Here is a 24,703-nt window from a genome sequence, read left to right as displayed (position 1 = left end):
GTTCACGTTATGATAAGGGATATATTTCGCTATCACAACGATCGGAGTCAGAATAACGTTTATAAAAAATGTTTTATTATTTTTACATTTATTTCACTTAATAGTCATTTTAAAAAGGTTTTTTTGTTTACTTTAATTGCTATCACATAGGGGGGCTTACAAAATGAGGTAAAAGACCCCCAGTGTCACCTTTACAGTTGTAATAAGCTTATTTCTGGGCTTTAGGAGCCCAAGGCTGACAGCTATGGGACCAGACCTGATGTAATCTTTACCGGCTCGTAGAAGCGATCTGGCAGCAGCTGAGCCACCAGAACCGATTCTACTGTAAAGCCGACAGTCAGCTTTACAAATGTCAAGAGTTTAAATGGGCGCGATGCCAGTGGCGTACACTGTACGTCACTGGTCATGAAGGGGTTAAGGAAATGTTATTTAAAGTATATCCAAGCCCAAAAACCAAAATGTAATACTTTGCAGCTTACCAGTTCTTGAAAGTGGTAGCTGTATTCATTTTCCAGGCGAAGAACATTTCCAGCAAGTCAAGAAAATACCTGTTGATCTTGCCAGAAATTTCCTTGACACTTCCTATGAGTTTTAAAGAAAACACAAACACCCTTATCTGCATTTTGTAAACTGCTGTGGCCAACATGTTTGAATTCAGTATGGCATGTTTGAAGTATGTATGGCAAGCATGGCTGCCTCTTAGATACCATATAGAAGTGAGTGTCGACATGATGGGACAGGAAATGTGTTATTCGCAGGATTACAAGGTAAAAATCAAGGGAAAAAACCTGAAAAAAACAAAACTAATTCAGCCACGACATCTAAACAGGAGGCCCACCTCTTTCTTTCTTCAAACGTTTTCAAGTGCTCTCTGATTAAAGTACAAGACAAAGATGTACACAGGCATCATGCTCAGGAGCAAGTCAAACACTGCCCAATAAAGTATGCTTTTAGTGGCTTTTGCAGAAAAATGGACTGCATTAGAGATGCAATTATAATGAGTTTCCCATACACTCCCCATTGTACCGAGCAACTAGAATAACTCAAACGCATAGGACATGCTGCTTTTGCAAAAATGTATGATGCACAGCAAAATAATACATGCAAGAAAAAACTGTTATGATCCTATTAATTCAACGAATGGGTTTCACGTTCTTCAAATTTGCTTTAGAAAAGCAAAACACAAAGAAAATTAGCCACTTGCTGACCGCGGTGTTAAACCCCCTTCCTGGCCAGGCCATTTTTCAGTATTCAGCGCTGCGGTACTTTGACTGACATTTATTCCGTCATGCAACGCTGTACTGAAACTAATTTTATACCATTTTTTGGGGACACATAGTGCTTTCTTTTGGTGGTATTTAATCAGCACTGGGGTTTTTAATTTTTACTATATAATGAAAAAAGTTCTGAAAACTTTGGGGAAAAAAAACAGTTTTCCCTACATTATATGTTAGAAAACATTTATAAGTACCCACTTTTGGTAAAATATAAAATACGGGGTCACGTCGGGTAAAGACACCAAACACATCAAGCTTTAAAATTGTGTGCTCCCGCAAAATCACAAAAAACTACCATGCCTAAAATTGGCCATAGGCGACCCTTTAAAAGCTTTTACTGCTCATTGTTGTCAGCGATTAATGCCCCTAAAATTATCGCTCACACTTCAACGTTTGCAGCAATATGTAACATGTGTGGTGTAATCGTTGTTTTCGCATGTAGGCGCACCCGGCGCATATTTATAGAAACATGGGCAGACGGCAACTGGTTAATGATCTGCGCTCACGGAAAAATGCCCCCCCCCCCGTGCACCTATTGAGATGCTGTGCTAAAAGGTAATGATCCTTTCACTTATTAGGATAATTAATGCTCTGCGCTACAAATAGGACTATATGCACCTATCTCATTGTACAATGAATTAAATAAATCAATAAACAAATCAACAATCATAAAAAGTTCCAAAATGAATCAGGGTAATATAAGAGAAGCTCACCGTGATAACTTTGGAACTTTTATGATTGTTGATTTGTATATTGATTTAATTAATTGAACACTGAGATAGGTGCACATAGTCCTATTTGTATGCACTGTAAAACACAAATGCCTGTGTAAATAGGCCATTAGTTTCTTTCCAATATCAACATTTGAAAGGGGTTTTGCAATGTATAATGGTTTATTTTATTTATACGTGCCTTAATAGTATACTTTGTACATTTAGGAGTATGTAAATCCAAACACTGAGCTTCTCTATATTTGCTGCCTTTTGGTATGTTAAAAAAAACAAACTGTGTTTTTGTTATACCTGTTCGGTAAATGCAAAAAATACCTGTTGATCCTGCCACTAATCTTGTGAGCTAGCTATATCTGTGGACTTTAGAAGCCTGTCCCCCTGAAGAAGAAAGTGAGGGGTTTTTCTGTAGTCCTAACACTTCTTGCCCTAGGGTGCAAAGATGACTTCTCTATAGATTCAGTGCAATGAGTAAACATCACAGGGAGTGTGTTATTTGCAGGATCATTGGATGAAAATAGAGGAAAAGTTGCAATATATACATTTTGTTGATTGGTTTCATATATACTTTTAGTCAATCCATGCCCTAGTAGAGCGGACATCTTGTCCGAAACCATGTGCCTAACTGCAGTTACACATACCAGGAAAAACATTCTAACCTCCCACTATCTTTTTTGGATGGTGGTGAGATGACTGACTACACCCTGGAATAACCACACATACTAAAGGATTAGTTACAGAAGCATAATACTAGGGATGCACCGATACTAGTATTGGAGCCCATACCGGGTATTTGGGCGAATAATTTTACTCGTCCAAATGCTCCGATACCTTCCCCGATACCAGAACTTCCGGTCAGAGGGAGATTTCCTCTGACCAGCAGTGTCACGAGGGAACATGGAGACGGTAACGACTCGCCGCCCGGCTTCCTTAAGGGTTGGGAAGCCGGCTTCCCAGCCGATCAGCATCAAGCTGGCCAAACAGTATGGAGTCGGCTTCCCGGCCAAACAGTATGGAGTCGGCTCCCCGGCCAAACAGTATGGAGTCGGCTTCCAGGCCAAACAGTATGGAGTCGGCTTCCAGGCCAAACAGTATGGAGTCGGCTTCCCGGCCAAACAGTATGGAGTCGGCTTCCAGGCCAAACAGTATGGAGTCGGCTTCCAGGCCAAACAGTATGGAGTCGGCTTCAGGCCAAACAGTATGGAGTCGGCTTCCAGGCCAAACAGTATGGAGTCGGCTTCCAGGCCAAACAGTATGGAGTCGGCTTCCAGGCCAAACAGTATGGAGTCGGCTTCCAGGCCAAACAGTATGGAGTCGGCTTCCAGGCCAAACAGTATGGAGTCGGCTTCCAGGCCAAACAGTATGGAGTCGGCTTCCAGGCCAAACAGTATGGAGTCGGCTTCCAGACCAAACAGTATGAAGTCGGCTTCCTGGCCAAACAGCATGGAGCTGACTTCCTGGCCAACCAGGAAGCCAAGCGTCGAGTCATTACACGCCGCCCCGCTTCCTGATTGGCCGGGAAGCCAGCTCCATGCTGAATGGCTGGGAAGCAGGCTTCCCGGCCAATCAGCATCGAGCCAGCCAAACAGCTAAATGGGTAATGACGTGCCGCCTGGCTTCCCGATTGCCCGGGAAGCCTGCTCATTGCTAGAGGAAGTACCGGTATAAGTACTCGCTATTGGCAAGTATCGAAGAATAATATCGGTACTCAAACTCGTACTTGATACCAAAAAACAGTATCGGTGCAACCCTACTATAAACACCAATACATATACATAATGTATTACACATTTTCCAGTATAAAAATTAAACAGAAGTAGCTTTCTTACAAACAAAAATGGGGTTTACACTCAAAGTGGATCCATACTAATCAATACTTCTTGTACCAGCATGGAAAGGTCCCCCAAAATAGTAAATTTCTGGAAAGAAAACTAAAGAACTGAAGCCTTATTATGGGCCCATGTACACAGACGTTGTTGTCCAACACTGTCATTTGTATTCAGACACAGCAGTGCTGAAAAAGCATGCGTTTTAAAGCAAGATGCAGCAAAGGTTTGCATTTGACTTACAATGCAAATGGATCTCAATAGGACTGCTGCACACATAGAGATGCTATACAAATCAAAGCAGGCTAAATGCAGTCACAGAAATGCCATCCCCACAACACTATTGAAGTAAATTGGAATCTGTAGACTTGTCAGGAAACACCACGTCTTTATGAGCCCTATTTCTTCCTCAATGTAAGGATTAGGTCGAATAAGCAAATATTGAGGTTCACCATTGCTGTTAATAAAAGGGTATGGGAAACAACACTCATGTTATTATACAGAGGGGGGAATTTATCAAAGCTGGAGCAGACAGGATCTGGAGCAGTTGCCAATAAAAACCAATCAACTTATCTCTTCAGTCTGCTCAGTTAAGCACTGAAAATGAAAGATAGAAGCTGATTGGTTGCCATGTGCAACAGCTCCAGTTATGATAAATTCCCCTGAAAGTATGTAAAATTAGCATCAACTCTACATTTAAAGTAAAAAAAACTTCTTTAAAAACACGAACAGCTACATTTAACTTACTATATGAAAAAGTCAGGAGGTAACAAATCTAAATTCTTTCTTTCAAATGCCATTATGGTGAAAGAGAGAAACTAGTTACTAAAGACAGGATTACAGAGCAAGTTAAACTGTGAGCTATACCCTAGTAAACAGACAGCGATCGGCGCTGCCGAAGCGGCGGATGTCCCCCCCCCCTGGATTTCCACTCGCCCCCACGCAATTTTCACTCGCCAATTGAGTGGAAATTTTGAGCCCTGCCCTAGGACCAATGAATAATTATAGCTAAATGTTATAACACATGATGTAAGGTTTTGACTACCTTTTACTTTTATACTGTTAATTATACAGCTTCTTAGCCCAAAACGTGACCTGCCACTTGGTCCCTCAAGATACAGGGCATACAGGATATGTCACCTCAATGCTACGCAATCCAACCTCAGAACTTGATCTTCAGGGGAATGATTTTCCTCAGATATATACTTCCAAGCAAGTAACACAAACCAAGGATTAATTACCACTGACCTTTTGCTTTGAATGAAAGACAGGACATGCAGCCAATTTAGACACGTGTGTGCATGTGGCGAAACTGTCTGAAGCCCCAATGAACGGTGGCATGGTTAGTTGCATGAAGGTCATTTGCGCCGTTACAATATGAGCAGCAACAATTCCAAAATACCCAGTAATGTTACTCTGGATTATTACAAGACACTACTAGCAGAATGTGTATAACCACAGATACTTCTACCAGGTTCATAGGATACCTGTATATGTTAGGCTGCATTCCGCACTCTGGTGAAGGGGACTTCTGATGTTAAGGGGGAGACTCTGGTGGGAGGGGGGCTTCTGATGTGACAAACAGAGAGGGGGGTGCTCGAAGTCGTTTTGTTTGTGTGCGAGGTCCCCCTTAAAATCCATACCAGACCCCTATCTAGGATAAGGTTCTTGCATAGATTTTGATGGTACCAAACACAAATGGAGTGTTACAAAGTTTACTGCAGAATAAAACTGCATGTACAATTTTCTGCAATCGCACTGCACTGCACTGGAACATACAGCATCGCAGTACTGTGCGTTCCAGTGCAGGCGATCACACTGTGGGTGGGAGGCGCGTATGGTGTGCCATTGAAATGAATGGCACTGCCCCAATGGCAACTGGCAAACTATATATTCCTAGCAGCCAAGCAGACTATAGCACATTAATGGAAAAAACAGGCCACCCCTTACACTGAATTCCACCAACGCATGCAAGGTTTTTTTTTGTAAACGAACACCTCTCTAGTATCCTCACTGATGCTGGCAGGAAATTCCGTAAAATATGGGACCCATGGTGCTCCATTTTCCTATCAAACCCTTGACCCTGTGACTTAGTCTTAAGGTGCCCATACACCTTACAATTATCTGCAGATTTTCTGTGGTCAGATGGAAAAAGTGCAACAGATTGGCCCAGGTGGAGATTACACCATCCACACAGTTAAGTGTAGATGGAGGAATCTGTTGCACTTTTTCCATCTGACCACAGAAAAGCTGCAGATAATTGTAAGGTGTATGGGCAGCTTCATCCAGTAACCAATATATTGCAGCACCCGGGTAACAGTCACCATCTTCTCTTCTCTTTGACTTCCACTACCACTACCCTTCCCTGTCTAATCTCCTTGCCACCCTGTAGTCCTTTTTTGCCAGTTCTACTGTAAACTGCATATCTCCCTCCCCTTGACCCCTTCCCCCGTATCTTTATATTATGTTATTTGCTGCCTGCCACCTCGGCGACACACTGTTTCTCTTTAATTTTTGCTACCATCTGTGTATTTTATACCTTGGAAAATTCAATAAAACATGTTGAAATGTAAATAAATGGCACTGCAACGCACCTCCTGCAGCAGAATTTGTCAGGCCGAAACCAAAAATAAAATTTTTCCCACCTTTTTATTTTTTAATTGTATTGTAAGCACATGGTGCTTGAATAGCCTCAGCCAGGGAATGACAGCTGCCAGTGACAAGATTCCGCAGATGGAAGCTGAATGTAAATACAGCAGGTAGTGGGGCTGGTGCAATAGTCAGCCTGCTATTGGCCATTTCAAATTGCCCCTGTCATCATGGTGACCTGAGCAGCGTTGAGTGGGGCAGTCCCAAATGGGATCTAGGTACATGGGCGCGCATGTGCCGCTATAGCAGAACCGCCTTCGGCATCCCAGGCTGTCAAGCAGCGGTGAGTGAGTGACAACCGCAGCCACTCGGAACACAGTGAATGAGAGGCACAAACAGGGGTAGAAAGGACAAGAACATATTAAAAGGACACGAACATATAAAAGAAACCCCCAACAATGAAAAGAAGTAAGCTTTGACCAACCAAAACACCAGCAGAATCATCATAAGGCAGTACATCCATACGAACGACATAACATGAGAGGTACATGTTGAACATTATATCATGCAAATGTTGCAAATAAATTAGTCAGTAAGGAAGCATGCATACAACAATGCAGTATTAAGACCCCTAGTATGAATCGTATCCAGAGTATGAATGCAGTATGCCGTTCTGCGTAACAGGTTATCACGGTGACCGCCCTGAGACGGTCTTAGTACCTGCTCAATTATCATTGCCTGTAGTTCATGCACCTGGTTGTTTTCTTTTGCAAAATGGATGGCGGTGTGTGTGTGTGTGTGTGTTTGTGTGTGTGTGTGTGTGTGTGTGTGTGTGTGTGTGTCCCTCGCATTTGTTCAATAGCCAACCTAATGTCACTTCTGTGTTTCTGGTACCAACATTTGCTTAAGTGTCTACTGAGCTATTCCACTGCGCCAAACGTCTATGGAGTACACTTTTCCTACTGGTGTTTAGCAGCTGCCGAAAATGTCTGCCAGTCTACCCCTTTTAGGGTTTAGTCAGAAGGGCTAAAGCCATAAACTGCCATACAAATAGCATTTTCTGAAGGCCAGCAGCAGTAGCCTATTCATTTTTCCGATGACAGGAGCCTTTTTTGGCCCCTTTCAGACGAGCGGTCTGATAAAGTTTGCCTGTCAGTTTTCAGCTGGACCCAATTGGACGCTCTATGAAAGTCTACGGGCAGCCGGGTTTAAATGGACGAGCGTCCGTTTACACCCGCTTAGCCCTGGCCCGGTAAAAAAGACAGATCATTGATCCATTGCGATGGACCAGATCGTGCCGGACTGGAGGCAATCTGATGTAAACGACACATGTCCATTTAAATCAGATTACCCGTAGACACACATGGGGTCCGGCACTTTCACTTTTTTCCTCCATCGCAAAATGGAGGAAAAAACTGTACGGACACAGATGTCACAGCGGTGACATCCGCTCCGTACCGCTCTGATCAGGAGAGGATCCGATGACAGATCCTCTCCTGATTGGCCCGTGTGAAAGGCGCCTAAAGAATTCCCCTAAGGTAAGAGAATAAGTGAAATAGCCATCTGAAACAAACATGCCATTAAAATGCAGAGGAGAATGTGACCTTGGTGGCAGAACAATTCATGCTATACAGACTGCAGGCATAATGGCGGCTTCTACTGCTTTATAATTAACACAGAGTCAGTGACTGGATTGAGTCTCCGTGCAATGTCACTGACCTCATTCAAGTTACAGCTGGACTGTAGATTGTGAACCCATTCTCTAAACATATAGAGGCAACCGTTTCATCTCAAGTTTTATTCCTAATAAAATACTAGAGAAAGACAACAGAGTACATTAGCAGATACCTAATAAATATTAACTTCCACAGTGTGTCTTATGTACAGCCAAAATGTGGCTTTTACATAAACCTTCCACGAAGCAAAAAAACATGCCCATTAATCCTTATGTCCAGTGGCATTTAATAAACTTTATGACCAGACCAAATATTAAAATTTTGGTATGCAGCAGTTTGGTTAAATATAACCTTCTGACTGCACTGCATATCAAAATGATTTTCACAACTTTTTTGCTGTAAGAACTTGTTCTTAAAAATTCCCTGAATATATATTAAGCAGAGAATTGCACAAAGCATTTTATTTTGCTTAATGCCTAATGTATTATGTGTAATAATATTTCACTAATTATTTTCTTGTTTTTATCCCGAGTACAAGGACCCCAAATAGGTTTTGATTCATGTGTCAGTTAAATATGACGCTGCTACATCAATCTAGACTTACAGGTTATATAAACCCTAAAAATTAACATCCCTTTTGGTCTGGTAAATATACTATTGGAAGCACTTTCTTATATCTGTCTCCAGCTGAACACTGGAAATTATACAAAAACTACCACTGTATTGCTCCCCCCACACAAGGGTGTAAGTCTAAGGGTGAAGGGAAAAGGTGCAATACTTACCTTATTCTTTGCTCTGGCAGGCTTCTGCACTCAACTCTTATTCCTCACATTCTGGGTTGTTGGCGGCCCCTCATTGTCCTCATGTATAATGCAGGGTTAAAGGAGAATTGTGGGGTGAGTGATAAACACTCATTCCTATAATTCAAGCCAACATATGACACCGAAGTTGTCACAGGTCGGCTCTAATAATCTAGAGAGGCTGAGCCAGCTTTCAATCAGCCAGCAGGGTGGATCTCTACAATATTGTCGGGATCTGTCCCAGCTGGGTCGCGGCTCTGTGCTCTCAGCATATAGTGGGCAATAGCCCACTATATACTGAGTTTTGGGATATCCAAGGGCATTAGTATATGTCCTCTTGTGATCCTGAAGAGAACTATGGGCAAAAAAGGTTGCCCCATAGTTCTCATTCAATAGCCCAGCATGGTACACAATGTGGTTAGTGTGCAACCACCAACCAGAGCACCTTAGAGAACAGAGCTTTAAGGGACCAGTCGCACAAAATGAGGAAGCCTGCTGGTGGGAGGAATAAGACTTGAACCTTATTCCTCTACTCCTAGACTTAAGGAGCATTAAATCCTTGCGAAGTGAGTGTGTGTTGGGGTAAGTAAAGCATGTGCACCTTTTCTTCTATGGGGATGGAGAATAAATTGATACAGGGATCTCATGTCTAACATTAGAAAACAACTACTGATCAACTGATACAACTGATCACATGTCTATGGGTAACTCCAAAAGGTGTACTGAAAGACATTTACTAAAGAGATTTTCTTCTTCTTATCTAATCTGAAGCACTTTAATAATGTCTACCATGAAAATGGCTATACTTGAAATTAAATCCCTTTCCTACTGAGAGATTGATCTGCTTGATGACAGTTATATCTATAGAATCACATTGCTTTCACTGTGCTGTTATTAACAAGTGGTTACATCTGTCAGTAGCAAACAGATTAAATTGCCAGTGTAGCCCTAGCCTGACTTTCCTCAATGTAAACAACCACTGGAATCAAGAAGTCAAATGAGATAGCTAGTATGCTCATCTAAAATATCAATATCTCTGATGTTCATAAATAAGTAAAAAATCAGGACGTTTTTACCACAACCCCTCTCCTAGAAGAAGGAACATTATGCAGGAATTTGCCTACGAAAATGGTATAAGTAGTAGCAACCAACATGGCTTAGTGAAGGACCATTCTTGTAAGATACATCTATTAGCATTCAATGTGTAGGTCTGTATTCATTTAGACAGAAGAATGCCAGTAGACATAGTGTATCTTGACTTTACTAAAGCATTCGATACAGTACCCCACAAGGTCTATCAGTTTGGATGAAATTGTATGTACATGAGTAGAAAAACTGGCTGCACGGACGAATGCAGAGGGTGGTAATAAAGGGCCCATTTTCTGATTGGGCAAAGTTGTCTTGGGACGTATCCTGTTTATCTTACTCATAAACGACAGAGAATGGAATAAATAGTTCAACCTCAGTGTTTGCCGATTATACTAAACCGTGTAGGCCAGTAAATCCTCAACAAGGCATAAATTCACTTCAACAAGACCTAGATAAAATTGAGGGATTTGCTGCAAGATGGCTAATGCGATTTAACATTGAAAAATGCACATAGGAGGAAAGAACATGCATGCAAACTACTACTTAGGGGGGGCTTCACTGGGGAAGTCAGGCATGGTGAAAGACCTGGGGGTCCTCATAGATCACAGATGGGCAAGGGATAAAAACATAATTTTACCACTTTATAAATCATTGGTTCAGGCTTGAGTATGTGGTTCAGGTTTTGGTTACCAACCCCAACCAACTGTAAGGAAAGATATCCTCAAACTTGAGAGTTCAGAAAAAGGGCTTCAAAATTAATAAAAGGATGGAAGGCTTGACTTGGGAAGATCGCCTCCAGAAATTAAATTTCTTCTCCTGAAAAAAGAGGTGCTTAAAAGGAGACCTAATCTCAATTTTCAAAATCATTAATGGGGACACAATATCTGGAATAAAATGTTTACACCGAGAACTCTACTGATAACACAAGAACACAACAAGAGGTTGGAAAAGAGGTGGTTTAATCTTAGACTTCGCAAAGGGTTTTTTACTGTGCAAGTAGTAAAAATTTGGGATTTCCTTCCAAAGTCTATAGTATCCGCTGATAGCATAAATAAATTCAAGAAACTTTTAGATGAGTAGTTTCTTAGTTCACTACATACAGGGTAAACTCGAATAATTAGAATATCGTGCAAAAGTAATTGCAGTAAGTTCTGCAAAAGGGGTCCAAACCAAGTACTGAGTATATATGCATGCTTGTACTTTTCAGAGGTCCGATATTGTTCTATGTACAATCCTTGTTTTATTGATTGCATGTAATAATCAACTTTTTTGAGGTTGTGGATTTGGGGTTCTTGGGGTTTTCATGAGCTGTAAGCCATAATCATCACAATGATGACAAATCACGGCTTGAATTATCTTGCTTTGCATGTAATGAGTCTATCTCATATATTAGTTTCACCTTTTAAGTTGCATTAGTGAAATAAATGAACTTTGCACGATATTCTAATTATTCGAGTTTCACCTGTATATGAGGATATGGGAATTACTAGAGGATGGATAGATGGATAGATGGATAGATAGATAGATCTGTGGCTTTAGTCAACCTTCAAATGATAGTCAAATGATGCAAGGTTACTGAAAGAGAAAGTGACTGACCACAGACAATGCTGCACTAGGCAAAAAAAAACAAGATATTTGCACTGTGATTTTTTGCATTTAGGATATTGGTGTAACACTCAGCATACTCTACGCTCACAAGCCTTTCTATATTTCACCTTCCGTTATCAAACACAATATGCTTGTCATGTGCTGATTTCAATGTACTTTCCTAGATCTCAAAAGTATAATTTGGCCAGGAAAGCAGCAAATGCTGATTGCCCTATCTGGATTACTACTGACATGTGCCTGTAGCTTCTCGTCCCACTTGTCATAAAATGTTAAGCTCCTTTACATGTTTCGGGAGTGACCTGTGGATATAGCCTGCTTATTTCTCATCTGGAAACATTTTGCAGGCTTTTATATACACTACACTAACTGTATATAAATGGCCACATATATAATTTCAAAAAGAACTGAAATACTTTTGCTTTATGGGGACACCATGCTTCTGTCAAGACATGTGCACCCATTTTGGTTTGTACATTTAGCTGTACCTCTGTCACAGATCAAGGACGAGAGAAGGCAGAGGAACAAAAAGAGAAAGTTAAAGATTGTAAAATTTACCAGAACAAATGTGGATCCACCAATCCAGCCTCCCTTCCATAAGCACAGGCTTTGGAGAGACCCATACTCCTGACACTTGTAGTTAGCACACACTGCTCTCCAGTAGAAAAGAGACCGGTTTACAGTAAACTCCCCGTTATCCGGCATTCAAGTAACCGGCAGTCTCAAGCCACAAGCAAAAAAAAATTAATAAATTGACATAGGTCCTAAATATTTTTATTTTTTGGTGGCTTAGTGCACACACAAAAAATACCGGTTGCTTGGTGCACACTAAATAAATGTAGTTAGCAACTAAATTTGTTTAGTTGCTAATTAGATTATTTGTTTACATCTTGCTGCCTGCCGAGGGCTAGATTCTGCGGTTGTCAGCAGAATGTAAACAACGTGGAACAATAGCAAGCCTGATATTGGCTATTTCAAATTGCAATAGCAGGCTGGCTATTTAACCTCTTGCCGTCCGCCCGTAGTAAAAAAACGGACGGAGGGCACTGCTGCATTGGCGGGTTGCCGTCTCCGGATTATACTGAAAAATGGCCTGGATGGGAAGGGGGTTTAACACCGCGGATGTCAACTGGTTAACACACCCACTGAGCAGAGGAGCGGACCCGAGAGAGATGTTTCTTACAATTTAAAATAGCCAATACAGAAAGCCTGCCTTATTTAGTCTCTGCTTCAGGAACTAGAAGAAGAAAGGGAAGAAAGTAGCCCCCTGAAAATATGAACAATAACTGAAATTCTGATATCAGATTTTATACTACCTTTAGGTAAAGCTGCTGTCCCCGATTCTCTCCAATCAAATGCGACTGCCCAGTGGTTGTATGCTATGCCAATTTCCATTTTAAATGTTTAGACTTAGCAAAAAGCTGTAAACCCAGGTAACCAAGAAGAATTATGATCAATAATCATGGTTCTTTTATGCTGAAATACCAAACATGACTGTTGGCATTTTTAAAATCCTGCAAATCCTGGAGAGAGCCAAATAGTTAACAACCAACTAGTACATAGCCCCAGATTTTAAAGGCAGGTACGTGCCTTCTCTCCGTTCAACCAATGTTTGACCGTGTATTACAAGGTTGGGAGGTTTTGAGTTATTAAAGTGTTTATACTTTTGGTAAACACAAATTCTATCAATAGACACAGGGTCCTTAGACCATCGCTAAAACACTTATACCAAGTTTGGCAAGTTTTCTCCTGCTTCCAGAACGTCTTTATCAAGCATACCCTGTTATGTAGTATAGGGGTGCTAAACGATTATTTTTATTACTTGATTATAATGACAGTGATGTTTAGCAGCTAACCAGTGATGTGTTAAGCTGAAACATCAAAACCGCCTCATTATTGTTTACAAAAAATACACATCATGCCACCCTGCAAGTTAACTGTTTTAGGGGTCTAGGGGTATGGTGTTAAGCATTTTTCTAACCTGATCCCTACTTCCCCAGCAGTCATCGCTCACCTCTCTCCCCTCCAGCCTGGGGACTGTCCAAATGTTTAATGCACAGCTATGAACCCTACATTAGACATGATTATGTCTGTGGGTCTCTAACCACCAGAGTGGAGAGGGGAAGAGGGTGCGGGCACCGGTCTTGAAACCTGCGGGGGATCAGGTAAGTAAAAGTGCTTTACAAAAGGTCCCCTAGACAAAAAAGTTAAGGTACTTGAATGTATTTTTAAGATGAAACTCCTGAGTTTAGTGTCACTTTAAGAATAGATTCTTCAGCGAATCAAATAACTTTCATATGCCACTGCTTATGTTGGGAATATGGTCTACTGCCAAGTTTAAAGCAACCTTGGAAAGCAAAAGCCTACAGGCTGCTAATATTGATCTGATACCAGCTGAACCATAACCAGAAATCCCCCTTACCAATCGATGTAAGCTCTGCACAAATTTAACCCCGTCAACTTTTTTTTTTTCTTTACAGTAGAACAGGGTAGCAAAGCAAACATGTTGCAATCTTTTTTTATACAGGAAAAGTTTCTCTTTTATAAATTATAGAAATGATAGATGAATCGGTCAACTTTATGATAAAGACATACAATCCTCCTAAGACCACTTTCACACAGCCTCTCTGATCAGGTCCGCCTGTCAATTTTTCAGGCATGGTTTTGTTCGTTTGTTATAGCAATATCTCACCTCAGCACATTACAAATGTATACTTATACACTGCACAATGTTTAAGTATAAGTAATGTTGCCCCAATTCATAAGTATCTATTATACATTGTTGAAACAATTTTCTAAAAACGTATACATTGTGCAAAACATCTCAAAATAAAAAGTGAATGCTGTTTAGTTCACACAGAACAAAGGTACGTGCAGTTTGTTAATGAATAGCTATGCAATTTTATTTTTTTAAATAGACCCCAGCTGAGTAAAATGATATCACATCAGCAAACTCACAAGAATACAAGCCCTCCCCAGCCCCTGCTACCTGCTTGCCTGCTCTGTCTCCATGCAGCCTTCTCAGCCCCAGCAGTGCTTAGACGCCCACCTCCTGCAGAGCTCACATTGTATGGGAGGCAGGAGGACAGCAGCGGCTGTGAATAGAAAAGCCCTGCTGTACACACTCGGCGGCCACTAGGTGTCGCTGCAGCGGCCAGGGAGTGTGTATAGCGGCACTTTTATATTTACAGCCTCTCCTGTCCTCCCGCTGACTGACACTGCTGCGCAAGGCTGAGGAGCTTCTCACCTAGCGCAGCAGAAGTGGATGCTGCGACCCCCTCAACAGTGAGTTGCGACCCACTTTTGGGTCGCAACCCACAGGTTGAGAACCGCTGTTCTAGTGGGAGAACCAAAAGGCAAGAATAAACCGTGTAGGGAGAGCGCCGAGAAAGGGAAGCTGTTGCTTTGATCTACATGAATAAAGCATTGGCTCATTAAGATTCTGACTGGCCTTTTTCTCAAATCAAGACCCTAAGAGGCACTGGCTGTCAGGGTTGGGATTAATGGATTTCTCACATACACCTGGTGAGGGACTCCAGGATTTGTATCTTTTATGGAGAAAACAAATTCTCTTAATAAATTCTGGTCTGGGCCCTGAAGCCCAGAAACTTTGTAGAGTTTTGGGTAGGATAAAGTCTCCAGCCCTTCACCCACATCATACCTGTTAAGGTGGCCATACACTTTACAACCATCGCAAGACCTTAATCTTGCGATGGTTGTAAAGTAATTTAAAAAACGTACGATCTGCCCATCCTTGACAGGCAGATCGTACTTGCGATCATCGCAAGCCCGCCCCCCTGCAATGCTGAACGGGCAGTGTGTGCATGCGCACACCGCCCGTTCGGCATTTGTCTCCCGAGCATCATTCAAACCAGCTGAAAATCGTAAGATTTTCGGCTGGTTTTCTAGCATGCTCCTTAGACAAAAGACGTGCGACCGTACAGTAGAAATGGTTGCACGTCTTCATTCACACTGCACGATTCTCGTACGATCGACGGATTTCCCGCAATTCTCGTACGAGAATCGTGCAGTGTATGGGCACTTTTAGAAAGACTTCACTAATTTAGTCAGCTGAGCCCAAAACTTTATATATGTGAGCTGAGGATCAATGGCTCTCTCTTTCTCACTCTGCTGTGAGAGAGCCTGTTGCTGGGTGAAAGGTTGACTATTAACAATAAATGTGCTGTTTTTTGGGGGGAGCACATTAGGGGGCACCTTGTTAGTCAGGAACAGACATAAATTTAGTTAGTGGCTCAGAGGAGCAGATATTTTTTATTTCATGCTATGGACTTTCTGTACAAAGCCCTGCTGCATTGAACTGGGTTTGTTGGCTACCCGAGTGGCTTGGACTATACCCGAGTGTTCCTGTCTCGTGCATAGTTACCACTGCCACTACCAGTTTAGCTTGTCCCCCTTACAACTCAGATATCAGTAAAAATTCAGCATAGGTTCTTCCCTGCTCTATATTGCACAACTAAACAAAGTTGAGGCTGGACACACACATTAGCAAAACAGGGTAAGCCTGTACCCGCCCCCGTGCCACACACACAAATTATATTTGTGGTTGAAATACCCAACAAGTGTATTGCTGTGTTACACCAGTTTAATAATACGAGTTGCTTGTTGTTGTGTACAGAATATACATTAAAAAAAAGCAGATGGGATGGTTGAACAATCACAGAAAAAAAAACATTACCTGAAAGCACCACCTCAATGAGATCTCCCTCTTGAATATCTGCCTCCGATTTAACCAACTGCAGAATGTTTTCTGAGTTTGGGTCATGGCGGAATAAGAGGATCTTGTCATACATCCCATAGAATCCACATTCGGGAAACTAAAACACAAGAAGATAAAATGTGTTCAAACTAATTCTGGAATAAAAACTGCAAAGACAAGTGACACCGCACATGAAAACATGGTAGGAGAAATGAATGAAAATTCTTCAAAACATGACTGGAGAAATAGCAGGGTGTGCAGCATACCAATGGAATTCTAACACAAACAAATGAAACTGGTTTCCACTTCTATAATTCCATATAAGCAGTTAAAGAAGCCCACATACAGTTTTGGTTAAAAAGTATAAGTAGTCGAAAGTAGGTTAGTGGTGTCAAACTGGTGAAAGCAGCATTGTATTGTGAGTATTTTATTGCTGACTATATAAAGCACCTGGAACCTGTGTGCTGGGATGCCTACAGAGACTTCTGCTTTGATTGTCAGTTTTACCAAATGGACTTGAAATACAAGCTAATGAACAGGACACATGAACATAAAGAAACCACAATATTACTTTCAATGAAAAAAATAGCCCATTTTCGCCATGAACAGAAAACATTGCAGTTCCCGCTTCCAGGCCAGGTATGTTTGATCAATGGATACCAATTCAGTGTCTCTATTAGTTTTAAAATTTTAAATTGGGATAACACCTACTTTATATTTACTACATGTTCTCAATCACATAGAAAGAACTTCAAAACATAGTTAAACATTTCTGCTTACACTTTTAAATGCTTTATCTCAAATTAACCCTGTCCATACTGTGCTGGCAGATTTCATTATCAGCTGTAAACTAGATTTGAACACTGTAGAAAAAGAAGGTTGTTCTTCCTTCATGGGCTCATATGGGACACACATTTAGATGCTTCTAATAAGCCATCACAACTGAAGCCCAAGGCTCCAGAAAACTGCACTACATGCTACTATTTGGAAGGGGTCTACACCATCGGCAGAGAGACCATCTTTTTGAGGTATCCAACCCATTTTGCCATGGAACTAAAAATAAGGAGGAATTCCAACTGCTGATCAGAAGAATCCTTAAAGGCTGGTTTGCCTGTTAAGGTTGGTCACTGGGCTATCCACAGTGGGTACAGACCACTATTTAATAAATTCCCTCTCAAAGGGGAATAGTTTAAACCCAGCCTTAGATGGGGTCCAGGACCCTTCAGTCTGAACACCTTGACTAGTGGATGTAAAGGAGGGCTTTGCACCTATAGGAGCTAGAGGCTGAACCTCCACCTGTAGGGTACTGGGTACTGCATCAACAACAGCCAAAACAACCTCTAATTCTGAGGTGACAAGAGGAAACTACAGTGCCTCAAAAACAGTACAGCACTCTAAAGTCAGGCTGAGGAAAGGTTGATCCAGATAGCTGCTATGGAGAGACCAGTTTAAGCGGTGATGCAGCAAGGAATCTTAACTAAAGTTTACTTGAGGAAAACTTTCTAGAAAAAAAATCAAAGACAACATCTAGTAAAAAATGGTTAGACTTTTCTTCAAAAGAGCTGGAGAAAAGACATCTATCCTTCTAGGACACTAGCAAAAAAATGGGGCATGCTGTGTGTAAAGGGTGGATTGTTCCCAGTGTTCAAATTCCCCCGTAGGCGGCAGTATAACCTGACATTATCTGAATTCCTGTGTCCCTCAATGGATGAGAAAGAAAACACTTTGCAATTTGTAGCTCAAATTAGAATTTGCAAAACCTAAATGAATCTAAAGAAGAGGTTTTAATTCCTATTAATGCCACACTTTATTAGGAAATGTACAACCCCTCAGTACACTCAAAGTCCGGAGTCTGGCTGCAGTGCAAACATTAGCACAAATTGCCATTGTTGACAGAAGCCTCAGGGTTAACATGGTCTTGTTTTTTTGGCAAATGAGGGTATGCTGCTGTTTCTTAACAAGGGCTCTTCTAGCAATTAATAGCCCTTGAGTTGCGTCCTCTGGACAGAAAGGGATCTCCATGACAGCAGAGTAGCATCCGGCGTGCGTTGCCATGGCTGCCCGCTCAAGGTATGTTTGGGGGGTAAATGCCTAGACGTGATTGTGAAGCAAATAAAATCTTATTACACTGTTCTGGGCACAGAAAACAATGTGGTAGTTAAACCATGAAGAAAGATCAGAATGTCATAGCAAATTAACCCATTCCCAGGTAACCACATTCTCTGCTACAGGAGTACAGAGCCTTCAAAATGTTAAGATGGGAGATCTCCTCTCTCACACCAAAATGCATGGTGTTATGACTAATCTTAAACAGAACTTCTTTTTATCCTGTTACCCATACGCTAAAAGAGAATGCCTGCTGTCTGAGACAGTCAACACACTTTCTCATGATCTGCCTGTAAAGCCAGCAGTACCAACATCTGTAATGACAGATTTGCGACTGGTTAATCTCAGCTACCAGCCTGCCAGACAAAAGGAGGGGCATCCGGACTCTGAAACTGGGTTAGCAAAGGACAAAACGGGATGTCAGCTGAATTTCATCACCTTCCATCCTCAAAGAAATCTTTACTAAACAACATTTATTTAGTTAGTATAAACAGCAGCAAAATAACCCTTCAATTAGATCACTACAATCCAAACCTTAATGAAAGCTGAAATCTGATTGGTGCCTCACTTCTCTGTGTCCCTCTCCAGTCTGCAAATGTCACTACAGAGCAGCTCAAAACCAAAACAAGGCTTGCAAGTTGCATTAGTATCAATATGTGTCCAGTGGTAACATATTTCCACCAGGATTCCCAGTTCTAGAAAACTATCACTAACTGAACATAATTGTATAGTAGGTTAGTGCAGAATAAATGTAGACTAACGGTGGGTTGCAGATATCCACGGATGAAGCCTTTACTATGGCCTTAGAGAAGTAGAAATGATGGCCCAGGCGAAGTAGAGTTCGTTGTGCAGTTTCACAGGTCCAAAATGATCCAGCGGTGTCTGCATGCGGATGCACGCGTCCATAGACTTACCTTTGCGTTTCTGCTCGTCTCCCGGCCCGAGAATCGGAACTGCGCATGCGCCCGCCCCAAGATCCTTTGCGGCCGTACGAGCAGTTCCTGATTCTCGGCGCGGGAGTGCGCAAAGAAAAAAAGGTAAGTTTAAACCGCTGTTTTAGCTTTTTTTTTAAACTGTTTGCCTATATCTACTGCTTGATAGCAGTAAAAGCAGGCAAAAAACGGGAGGTTTTAGAACCCCTTTAAAGTGACATTAAAATAGTTAAACCTTAAACATGCATTTAAATATCTTAACTATTAACAAAAATGTATCTTATTTGTGTATCACTTGCTTTAGATCCTCAAATCATCTCTGAATTAGTGCTTCCCCATGGTCCCTGTGTGTGTTTTAAAGTAGCCACGGCTCCAAGATCACTCCCGTGATGGACTACAATCTCATGTTTAGCTTTACTAATTTGTATTGAGATTGAAGTCCATCACAGGAGTGATCTTGGAGCGCTGGCTACTTTACAACACACACCGGGACCATGGGGAACAAAAGTAGCCCCCCTCCAGAAGGAAGGACAGTGTCAGCATGAATTCAGAGATGATTTGAGATCTACAGCCGAGTGATACACACATAAGGTACATTTGTGTTAATAGTTCAGGTACTTGAATGCATATTTCAGATTTGACTCCTGAGTTTAGTGTCATTTTAATCATAGAGTCTATAATTAAACGCATGTTTGTGTGAAACTCATAAGAATGTTTTCCTGGAGTGCCGATATCCTTTCTGTTTATTGTGTACTGAGCGGATGAATGTGGACTGACCAGGAATTAGTCTAATAAATGCTGCAGCTTTCAAAATATTGAAAACTACTTTTGAAATGAAATGAAATGAACATGAATGAGCTTTTATTTTGTATTTTATAAATGTATACACTTTTTTTTTATATATATACATGGAATTTGTTTTAAAACTCCAGCCCAAGCCTCATTGAACCCAGAAGGGTACCCCCTTTTTAGAGTGGCCAGTAGAGGAGGACAGCGCCAGGGAGAAGGTGAGTATTGCAGTGAAAGCAGCTTTTTTTTTTTTAAATATGTTGAGAAGTTTATTTGAAGGAGGAAAAAAAAAATAAAAAATAAACTTGGACTTTAAACTATTATACTTTTAAGCTAGCAAGTCGCTTGATTCCATCATCAATGCTAAACACTGAGGTGGGAGGAATCTCCCCTGCTGTCAGCCAATACCCACAGCTGTCTGAATACCTGAACAGCGACTGCATCTGAAAAAACTCAAGATCGCTGTTCAGCCAACAACTTTCCATTCAGCTTCTTCAAGTTGGCAATCGAAGTTCAAAGAGCCAGGTGGTGCTGACAGGGTCACCCATGGCCCCAATTCTGGCTGATTCAGAAGAATTTGGCTAGCATCAGACTCCATTCATATCTCATCAGATTCCAGTGGAACAATGCAGCCAGCTACCGCAAGGTGAATTGTTGCACAAATCAGTCAGGTCGGTTCACATGCATACAATACAGCGCAGAATTGCAAAGAACATGGCCTGCAAGCATTTTACTGCACCAATGACTGCTTTTAAAGACTGTGGGGTAAGCGGAGGCATGGACCAGTCAGAATCTCTGCTTATGCACATTTTCATTGCAGGATCACTGTGTTATTTCCCAGGTTAGTAATTAAATTACTCCAAAAAGCCAACAGAATATCAAGAAATGGGAAAAATTCAGTCTGTGTAGAAAAATTATTTAAAAAAATGTCTTCAAGCAAAATACAGAACCTTTTCAGGGACTTAGAGTCCACCTGTCAGAAGAGAAATAAAGAGGCTGCCATTGCTGGCTTTGTTCTGAAAATGCTAGTTGCCTGGATTTATCTGGTTGATAAAACACAGACCTGGCATAAACATGGAGCATATAAGTGTCAGAAAGTCTCATCTCTATACTTGTTCTGGGCCAGCGATTCAGTATGTATTGAAGCCAAAACATTAGCATTAAAAGTAGGACAGTGGTATTTTCAAAAAGAGGTCAAACATGGAAACCTTCACACTTCTTAACACGGATACTCTAAATTAAAGAATGTCCCTCTAGGCAAGCAACTATTGGCATTTACAACAGTTCAACTTTCAAGAAGCTGCAAATATCACATTCTGAGAATATGTACATTGTAGTGAGTGAAGTCTGGCACCTACTTTATAAATCTTAAAATTGGACCTTTACCCCCTTTCACATAAAAATCACCTCAGCATGTAGCTATGCATACTGATATGAAATCATCTCACATTCTTTAAAGGAGAACTATGGGGTAAGTGTTTTTCCCATAGTTCTCCTAAGGGTCACGGGAGGACATAAACTTTGCAGGGACAGGATCGAGAAGTGAGCGGGCGACGGTATGTGTTCGCTCACTTCCCGATCTATAGAGTTGACGTGTGACAGTTTCATTGTCACACGTCGGCTCGAACTATGAGGTTGAGTGAAAATCACGCACCTCATAGTTCTCCTTTAAACATATTTTTATTTTACTTACAATTATTGTTTTTCCACTTCCTGGTCCACTTTGGCACTATTGATGTAATGTGCCCAAGCATTGCTGGGAAATCTCATCTGTAATCTCATGAGATCTCAGGGAAAGCAATTTTCCTACCCTGAGATGATGGGCATAGTCACATGTCCTAGTCACATGTGCCAGAGTTCCAGAAAGTAAAGGGAGATGGATTAATCTGGATTAATGGCCACTGTCAGAAGTCTGGGGAAGAAAAGAGAAATAAAGGTATGCAAAGAATAAAAAGCCGGCAATTATCTAGAAGTATGTGTTTGTAGATTGTCATTACTAAACATTTCTAAAGGTGTGTTTGTTGTCATTTCAAAGATATGGGTAAAGTTCCTCTTCAATGGGTGACTGCAAAAAGACAAACACAGGAATCTGCTAGGATTCCTGTTTCTGTGCTTATTCCTCTTTGCCAATGCCAGATCGCAATCATCTTTGAAGGTTTAAGTTGTGTAAAGTGCTGGGGCTGAAGATTAGACTGTGGAACGGCGATTTATGTTACGTTGGGGCAAAGGCTTTGTGGCAGGTTGTGTTTAACCACTTGCTGACCGGAGTGTTTCCACCCCCTACCTGTCCAGGCCATTTTTAGTGTTCAGCGCTGTGGTACTTTGACTGACATTTATTCCGCCATGCAACGCTGTACTGAAATTAATTTTGTACCATTTTTTGGGGACAGATAGAGCTTTCTTTTGGTGGTATTTAATCACCACTGAGGTTTTAATTTTTTACTATATAATGAAAAAAGTACCGAAAATGTATGGGAAAAAAACTGTTTTCCCTACGTTATGTTATAAAACAATTATTATTACCCAAATTTTTGGCAAAATATAAAAGATGGGGTCACATCGGTTAAATAGACACCAAACATGTCAAGCTTTAAAACTGCGTGCGTCCGCGAACTCGCAAAAACTACCATACCCAAAATTAGCCATAGGCAGCGCTTTAAAAACTTTAACCGCTCATCCGTTTAGTGTTATCAGTGATTGATGGCCCTAAAATTATTGATCTCACTGCGACGTTCGCGGCGATATGTAACATGTGCGGAGTAATGGATGCAATTGTCATTTCCGCACGTAGGCGCACTCGACGCATGTTTGCATGTGTATGTGGGGGGCGGGGGACTTAAACATTTTTTTTTTTTTATTACCTTTATATGTGACTTTTAATTTTTTAACTAATTATTTTAAACCTTTTTTTTTCCAGTTAGCTTTATTGCTATCACATAGGGGACTAACGAGCCCCTTTGTGATAGCTAATTTTCAGTGTCAGTTCCTCTTTATGGAGACATCAGGGGTCACTTCCTGCATTCAGAAGTGGAGGAGATCAAACGGAGCTCGTGTACTGAGCTCCGTTTGATCTCCGGCAGCAGAGCTGCTGTGCTGGTCCCGGGCTCGCACCGGGCACAGCGGAGCTCGGGATCGCCAGCAGCGGCTGCAACGGATGGGCCGCACACCCGCACGTATATTACAAGCGATCGGGCGTCTCTACAGGCGCCCAAACGCTTGTATGTAAACAGCCCACCCGCATTCAAGAAGCCGCTGTTTAATTACAATTGCTGGACAGCAGGTGGTTAATGTCACCCTATTCAATCCTACCAAACTCCTAACATAAGCATAGAGAAAAGAAGACATAAGAGTATCAATCCAATCATACTCCTAATATCCTAATATAGGCATAGAGAAAAGATATAATAGTATAATTTAACTCTATACAATTATCAGTAAAATGGCTGCATGGATTCCTAGGTGCAACATGCATAACGAGTGAAAAATATGTGATCAACATATGCCTTTCACTCAGCTGCAAAATGCAAGCCCCATTCTACAGCAAGTTGGTTGTGCACGCTCTCTGGATAATATCAGAAAGAAAAACTTAGATCAAGTGTTGCACAGCAAAGCACCAAGTGACAGCCAAGTTGCTTGAATGGTTTCAATAGCAGCTACAGTTCAAAGCTGTAACAACGATTGCTGAACCATTCAATCTTACTTCTTCCCATGGGTCCAGAACACAGAATACATGCATCAATAATACATAAATGTACTTTATGTGAGCAATTGTTAGGCATCCTTATGTGGAAATGTAAACATGGGGGGAATTGGAATATCTGCTGGACAAAATTATAATGGATGTTGTATTAAAGATGATATAAAACCAGATAGTCATGTGACCGATATAACCACATTTAAGCAGAAATTCCAAGCAACATGTAGAAGTAATAATTAAGCTACTAGGAGCTATCCAGTAAACATTTCAGTCGTGCTCCTGTCACTCTTTGTTCACCTTAATCCGAGTCCTGAGTAATCTACTACAACCAGAATCGAGAGATCTCCTCACAGGGTCATAGAGCATGTACTTCCTGTGTAGCTGTGCAACTTACCTACACAGAATGTACAAAGGAGTACTTCCTGTGTAGTTGGGTAACCCACTACAGTGTTTTAGCATAGCTCTTTTGAAACACAAGTGGAGGTTTCCAAATTACTGGATTACCAGCAAATAGGTCTGCGGTGGACTGATGCACTACAACATGGGTAGGAAAACCCCAGCCCTCCAGCTGTGGTAAAAATATAAATCTCATCATCCATCTAAAAGTCATGCCTATGGCTGTCAGAATCTTGCAATGCCCAATGGGATCTGTAGTTGCACAACAACTGCAGGGCAGGCATTTGCCTACCCCGGAACTACATGTTCGGAGGGGGCAGGTTGTATTCCCTGTATACACTGGAAGGTGTGATTTTTAGTTTTGAGGAGTTCTTAAATTGTATTTGAAGTTATAGTGATCTGCAGTTCGTAGAGAAAGTATTCCGTCCCTTGGAAACAACAACAAAGTTAATGTCCTGGAATGGCAGTCAGAGTCT

At 41.4% G+C, this 24,703-nt stretch overlaps 1 protein-coding gene across 2 annotated transcripts in view; it reads right to left on the bottom strand.

Moving 5' to 3' along the window:
* PRKD1 (protein kinase D1) overlaps positions 1–24,703 on the bottom strand; it is a 137,603-nt gene that overhangs the window by 52,012 nt on the left and 60,888 nt on the right. For both annotated transcript variants that reach the window (XM_018554172.1, XM_018554171.1), the window contains exon 2: positions 16,287–16,425. In XM_018554172.1, coding sequence (XP_018409674.1) covers positions 16,287–16,425 — 139 coding nt within the window. The remainder of the gene's footprint in view (positions 1–16,286; positions 16,426–24,703) is intronic.

The sequence above is a fragment of the Nanorana parkeri genome, unplaced genomic scaffold, assembly GCF_000935625.1.
Source record: "Nanorana parkeri isolate BGI_ZX_2015 unplaced genomic scaffold, ASM93562v1 scaffold144, whole genome shotgun sequence".
Classification (NCBI taxonomy): Eukaryota; Metazoa; Chordata; class Amphibia; order Anura; family Dicroglossidae; genus Nanorana; species Nanorana parkeri.
Note: the sequence above shows the minus strand (reverse complement) of the source record. Positions and strands in the feature narration are given on the sequence as shown.